The sequence below is a fragment of the Limulus polyphemus genome, unplaced genomic scaffold, assembly GCF_000517525.1.
Source record: "Limulus polyphemus unplaced genomic scaffold, Limulus_polyphemus-2.1.2 Scaffold273, whole genome shotgun sequence".
NCBI classification, from domain to species: Eukaryota; Metazoa; Arthropoda; class Merostomata; order Xiphosura; family Limulidae; genus Limulus; species Limulus polyphemus.
Window position 1 is genome coordinate 437,442 of NW_013665883.1, and position 7,145 is coordinate 444,586.

The window sequence follows — 7,145 nt, forward strand, 5'->3', positions numbered from 1 at the left end:
GTCTTGTTCTTTGACCATGAAGTCGTACATCATGTTGCTCCTCTGTTTCTTGCTCTCTGTAAGTTATTTGTCTTAATTTTGGTGCTTGAAGTATGGTTTGACGTTGTTCAGAAGTTTCTTGTTGTCTATATCCAGTTTGCCTTGATGATTCTGACTGAACTTTGGCTTTGTGCTGTTCAACAGTTTCTTGCTGTCTCTGAGTAGCCTGCCTTTCAGCTTGAGCTCGAAGTCTAACTTTACATTGTTCCAAAGTCTCTTCTGTATTTGAGCAGCATGTCTTGCAGCTTGTGCTTGAAGTCTTTGATTGCGTTCTTCTTCTGTTTCAGCTGCTCTTTGTGCTTGCATTCTTTTAGCGGCAGAAGACTTTCCATAGAAAGGGCGTTTCTTGGATGGCATAATCACCTGTATCACTAAACAATAACTTGCAATTCACAAAGTTACTAAATCACTTATGAAACCACTTAGCACTATTTAAAGAAAACTGTTTTTGGAAATACTGAATTGACAGCAAGGTAATCTGAGTGTCTCCCGCCATAATGCTTTTTATGTGCAAGACGTGCTTATGTTTGTATGCTTATTACAAAAAAATGGTGCAATAATCATTCATTGTCAATTTCATCATTAAATACTATGCCAAATACAAAATAAATAGCACCATTACATTTCTTGTAAAAAACTGGTTATTATGAAGTTATTTTAAAATTTGTTAGTTCAACCATTTGGTTTCCTATAGTGAACAAAATAAACAAACTTCCTCTTTTATATATATAGATAGATAGATTCTTCAAGATCTTGTTTTTGTTATCTTACGCCTTTTAATAAATATGGGAACATTGACAAGGAAATAATATAATAGCCAATGCTCGTGTGTATAGTTTAAAAACATTGGATAGAAAAAAGATCATTGCTTTGTACTCATCGTTATACTGTAGGTTTTTTTGGCTTGTAGATTATTATTAGTTTATTACAGCAGAGAAAAAGTGGGTAGAGTAATATTACAAAATCTCGGTGACCTTTCTTAAAGCTCCTGCACCAAAACTAGTTCTTTTTGCTTAGTTTATCTAATTATTATTTCTGACTCATTACTTTTAAGTAATGTTATCATGTGTCTTTTTATTAAAGTTTTTATTTTTAATTATCTCTAAACTTTTGGTGTGAGTCAACTGACAATCCATTTGGGGAATTTTAAACTTCATTATTATAGATCAGTCTTTCCTTTATAACTGAAATGTTACAATGTAATACTTGTCAAAAGCTTTTGAAAACATTTTTAACATTTTCATCTGAAAGTGGACTTGATGAAAAACTGAAATTATTAAAATGTCATCTGGGCTTTCCAGATTTTATTGATAATTTGCCATATACTGATAGTTGTTTTAAATTATACAGAGGTGACTCTGAAACGATCACCACTGATAAGATCTGTTAAAGATAAAAAGTGAACATGTCATAGGCATAAAATATAGTAATAACTGTTGCTCTTTTAAGCTCTTTAGTATACATGTAGATATTATAGTGAAATGGCTAGAATACTGTGAGAAACAAAAACAGTATATATATATATTTTACTGTAATATGACGTTATTTAACTTTAGAAATATATTTGTTTAGCACTTGTCATTGTGAGCAACATAAAATTAACAGATTTTGCATTTATTTAATTAATCAAGCAATTAGTTTTTGAAATCGGGCTGTAATAATAATATTAACATTTACAAAACTGCTCAATCAACAAACTAGCTTTCCTGTGCTCCTGTTACTAAACTAAGTATGGATGAGCTTACATTTTAAATCATTAAGTAAATATATATATATATATATATATGTCACTCTGCTATGAAAAAAACATACATACACACTGTAATATACACATTAATAAAGTTAAAATGAATCATACTTAAAATGAATAAACACATAATTATTGTTGTAACAAATGGCTTATATAGATAGTGTTCTACCAACTACTGTGTTTGTTGTGTCCCAGCTAGCCTGATGAGCTCTGGATTGAGTGAAACACATTGTTGACGATGGATTTGGCAAAGACAATGTGTTTGGAATCCTATTATCATTATTATACACTCGTCTAATTCTTTAAAATCCCTAAGGGACTAGGTGAAGAATGCAGTGTTAAAAATATAATAGCAGACCTGCCAACTCTTACGATTTAGGCGTAATTGTTCCACTTTTTAATTTTATACCTGTATGAATTGTTGTGTTATTTTACAGTTTTATGCAAAATTCTGAAATTTTTTTCACCAAATCAATATCTATAGTTTAGATATTATTGATTTCTTTATTACTTTTGCTAGCTGTGAATTACATAAAGACAGAATCAGGAGTATTTCATATTGTAGTTGTGGATTGTTTTGCAAGCTACTGTTTTTTTTTTGTGTGTGGAATAATGGTCTTACAGAAAAGAGTTGTATCATACAACTCTTACATGTGCTACTTTGGGATCAGTTTTTTTTATTTGTAAAATGATTTCTCTGCATGCTTTGGTTTTTAGGAGTAACTTCCAGCTTTGCTTACTGTAGATACTTTATAACATATTTCGATCAGTTATCATACTACGAGTTGTATGTGTGATATGAATAATTTTTGAAATCTGCCTAATAAGGATTACTGATAGTTCAGATGTTTGGGGATTACTGTTGGAAATGACTCAATTATATTGTGAACAGCAAAGTTTCTTTGATACAGGGCTTTACTAGTTCTTCTGGCTATGTGTTATGAATGGCATGCTAGTAGGTCGGTGTTTTTATTTAGATTGAGTTCCTAGTTTGTGATTCCTATTTTGTTTTCAGCTAACTGAAGATGATTTTGGGTAGTGATTCTGCTGGAATATATATATGTATTCTGATGTGATTGTGAAATCATGTGGTTTAATATTAACTTCTTTATGAGCTATGGCTTGTGGAAATCACTTATCTTAGATAATTCAGTTGTGCTGTTCATCAGACTTTTTGGCTGTGCTAGCAAAGGTTAAATTATCACATTTCGCCTGTTAACTATGCTGACAAGGGTTAAGTGTTACATTACTACTATTTGATTGGGTCACCTGATGATTAGTGTTTTAAATTACTATTTTATTAGCTGTGTAATCTTAGAATTACTGTTTCACTTTTGTTTTGCTAGCTTGTGAAGGTGGGGAATTCATTGCATTATGAAATGTTTAGTTTTCTTGGTTTAATATTTCTGCTTTACACAACATTGTCTGAATTAACTTCATGATGTGATTCCTTTGTTAATTGCTCTCTGTTAATGACTACTGTTGGTGGCTTTTAGCTATATTGCTTGAAGATTAATGTGTCATAAATGTTTTAGTTGATATTTGGAATTAATAATTGATACCATCTCTTTGTGAAACTGCCTGCTAAGAATTACATGACAACCTTAGTCAACTCTGCCAGTTAATTAATGCTCAAAGCAAGTCTTCTGTGTTTTATCTGTTGCATAATTCTTAAAGCATGTACTCTCCCTTTTGCCTGCTAGTTGCATAATTCTTAAATCAAGTGTTTTTGTTTCAGCTACTACTTGGGTTTTATTGAAAGCAAGTCTTCTCTGTTTTATCTACTTTTTGAGTGTTATTGAAGACAGATTTTCTGTTACCTCTGCTTGTTGGATATTGCTTAAAACAAGTCTTGGAATTTATCTCTGCTAATTTGAAAGAACGCAATTAGTAGTTAGTATGTAAGAATGTTTTTGTATCTCTTCACACGTATTCCACTAATGTATTAAAGAATTTATTTTATGTAATATTTAATTTGGCTTCCTAATTCCAGTAGTATATTTCTGTAATTAAAAATATATTTATATTTGTTTGGAGACACTTGTTTTTACTTTAAAACAAGTAAGGATTATTCAGTATCCAGCTTAATTTTGTCTTGTTTTTTAAATATATCTATAAAAAAAAGTATTTTTAAACACAAAACTTAAAGTGATATAAAATTACTTATGTTTTGATATTCAAGCACTAATATTTATTTATTTACATCTCATTTTTCATTCAACAGAGGCTCAATATAGCAAGAGAATTTGGAGACAAAGCAGCTGAACGCAGAGCCCACAGCAATTTGGGTAATGCACATATCTTTCTTGGAGAATTTGAAACTGCAGCTGAACACTACAAGTAAGTTATATTGTACTATGAAATAGTTGTTGATTAGGATTTATTAGATACATGAATAATTTGAACCCTAATGTAATGGATGAAATATTTACAAGTATTCTATGTTGCATGATATTATTGATTCTAAATTTATTTTTGTGAGGGTGGAAAGATATTTAGAAATATTCGTCATTTAAACACGTAAAATGTTTTTAGACAAATCTTAAAAACTGCTTAAGAGTTTATTATTGCAATATTGTTTCACAGTTAAACATGATTAAAGATGTATGATTAAAACCTAGTAAAACAAATACAACATTTGTCATGACACTCCTGCTTGTATCTATTATACAAGAATCTGTAATATACTAGTGTTTAATACAGTGTGTATAGTAATCTAATGATGCTTATGCAATGTAATGAAGGAAACTAAGCTCACAACTAGGTGTCTAGTGATCTAATGATGCTTATGCAGTGTAATGAAGGAAACCAAGCTCACAACTAGGTGTCTAGTGATCTAATGATGCTTATGCAGTGTAATGAAGGAAACTAAGCTCACAACCAGGTGTATAGTAATCTAATGATGCTTATGCAGTGTAATGAAGGAAACTAAGCTCAGAACTAGGTGTCTAGTGATCTAATGATGCTTGTGCAATGTAATGAGAAGGAAACTAAGCTCACAACTAGGTGTCAAGTGATCTAATGATGTTTGTACGATGTAATGAGAAGGAACTAAGCTACATCTAGGTGGCTAGTGTTCTGGTGATGCTTATACAACATTAATGAAGAGACTAAACTTAGTTAAGTGTCTAATGATCTAATGATGCTTCTACAGTGTGATGTAGGAAACTAAGTTCACAACTAGGTGTCTAGTGACCTATTGATTATTATACAACATATAATGAAGAAACTAATCATATTTGCAATGAATGTGTATAGTGCAAAAGATTGATTTTTTCACAAGGAGGTGTTTGTAGCATACTAGTGAGATTATTACAGGTTATTGAGTTAGACAGTTTAACTTAATGTAAATTAACTAAACTTGTATTAAAGTGTAGATTGCTGATGAGGCTAACACACTTACTATTGATGGGAATTAATATTATTCTATATTTAGTTAAATTAATTTGCTTGAGTAAACTTCCAGCATCTGTTTTAATTTAATTTTTTTAGGAAAACTTTGAGTCTTGCTGAAGAACTTGGAGACAGAGCTGTAGAAGCTCAGGCCTGTTACAGTTTAGGCAATACCTACACTCTTCTTCGCGATTATCCCACTGCCATTAAATATCATCTTCGCCACTTACAGATAGCCGAGGAGTTGAGGGATAGAGTTGGTGAAGGTCGAGCATGCTGGAGTCTTGGCAATGCCTATTCTGCCATTGGTGAGAATGAAAAGGCACTGCAGTATGCTACAAGACATTTAGATATTTCAAAACAGGTATTTAATTTATTCCTAGTATGTATTTTTTCATCGATCTCTGAAAAATGCAAAATACTTGTTTTTTCACAATTATCCATATACATATTTATAATAAAGACTTATTTCAATTTTTGCCCACCAATGGCACAGCAGTAAGTCTGAAGGCTTGTCATGTTAAACACCTGATTTTCATACCCGTGGTGAGCACAGCACAGGTAGCCCATTGTATAGCATTGTGCTTAACTACAAACAAACTTATCTTAATTCATAGTATACTCGCTTTATGCCAAAAACAGTCTACAATATGACTAATTAATTTATGCCAATTATAAAAGATTTATTTGAATTTTGGTATATCTCTGAAATGTTGATATTTATTTACTACAGAAGTAAAGTATGGCTGTCATCAAAATGTTTTAGGAATTATAATTACCACTCTTTTCAACTTCTTTTTGTCTCATTTTGCTGAGATCAAGTTTTTGAACTTATTTAATTCAGTTTCTTAGTAGGTGTAGTGAAACGAGGTTAGTTTCAATTTTGTGGCTATAATTAGTCAATCTTATGAAATTGTATATATAAAGCTTATTTTATTTATCTGCTTTTCCAGCAGTTGCTTATATCAAGAGTTATGGTGGTATTTGAGTTTGAGTCAGGTTTTGTGATGGTTCTGTTATTTCAGAGGTGATGTTTTTTGTTTTTTTTAATTAACCCTTTCACTACAGGATTGGTCCCTGGGACCAACCTTGTAACCATTTTGTGCTTGTTATAGTTTTCTTACTGTAACTTTTAATACAGTACGCTTATCTTCACGAAATATGGCAGATTCATTAAACATAACAAGGCTTTCGTAAAAAAAAATATCAGATTTTTTAATTAAAGATTTGCTCATGCATTTTTTTCTTTTTGAATGTTGACTATCCCACATGCAAAGTAATTTTGAGTTTGAGACTAAAGTTGCCTTTATGCATAGGAAAATTGTCATATTTCATGTGCAAAATCTCTATCACCTTCTAATAAAATAAGATAAGTATTAAACTTTTTTTAAAAAAAAAACTTTATATTTGATCTGTTATTTTCTCTACCTTAGCTCTGTACAGGTTTGGTCAAATTGACTAACCTCATAACCACCATAAAAAAAATTAGGAAATAAGATTTAAGTTATGCTTTTTTTGTTCTAGAATGGCTACGAATTGTAACATGAAATCACAAGTGTTTATTATAAATAGCTTAAATCTCATAACATTATACATCTCTATTTATATTTATTATTTTTATTTTATTGACCTTTCAGCTATGTCTGACTAACATTACAGGAATTGCAATCATAGTGCATGTGCATCTCATGTTACTGTGTCCAATAGCATATTACTGGTATTTGCAAAGTGATCTGTCTTGGCTTTGTTCTAGTGAACCAGTATTTTGCACAAAAAAAACTACCAAAAGAACTTGGAAAATGCACATAGTGGAAGATTCAGTGACAAGGACCCATATACGAGACTTATCAATAAACACGTCAAAACTTACAGAAATCGTGCAGTACTGGGGGTTAACTGTAAAATACAGTCACATTTTGGTTATAATTACACACACACACACACACACACACACACACACACA

At 31.1% G+C, this 7,145-nt stretch overlaps 1 protein-coding gene across 4 annotated transcripts in view; it reads left to right on the plus strand.

The window, feature by feature from the left end:
- LOC106456939 (G-protein-signaling modulator 2-like) overlaps window positions 1-7,145 on the plus strand; it is a 56,801-nt gene that overhangs the window by 24,613 nt on the left and 25,043 nt on the right. For all 4 annotated transcript variants that reach the window (XR_002610040.1, XM_013916317.2, XM_022382735.1 and 1 more), the window contains exons 6-7: window positions 4,014-4,129; window positions 5,282-5,546. Coding sequence is in view for 3 of the 4 variants with exons in the window: in XM_013916317.2 (XP_013771771.1) it covers window positions 4,014-4,129; window positions 5,282-5,546 (381 nt within the window). In the remaining variant the exon portion in view is untranslated. The remainder of the gene's footprint in view (window positions 1-4,013; window positions 4,130-5,281; window positions 5,547-7,145) is intronic.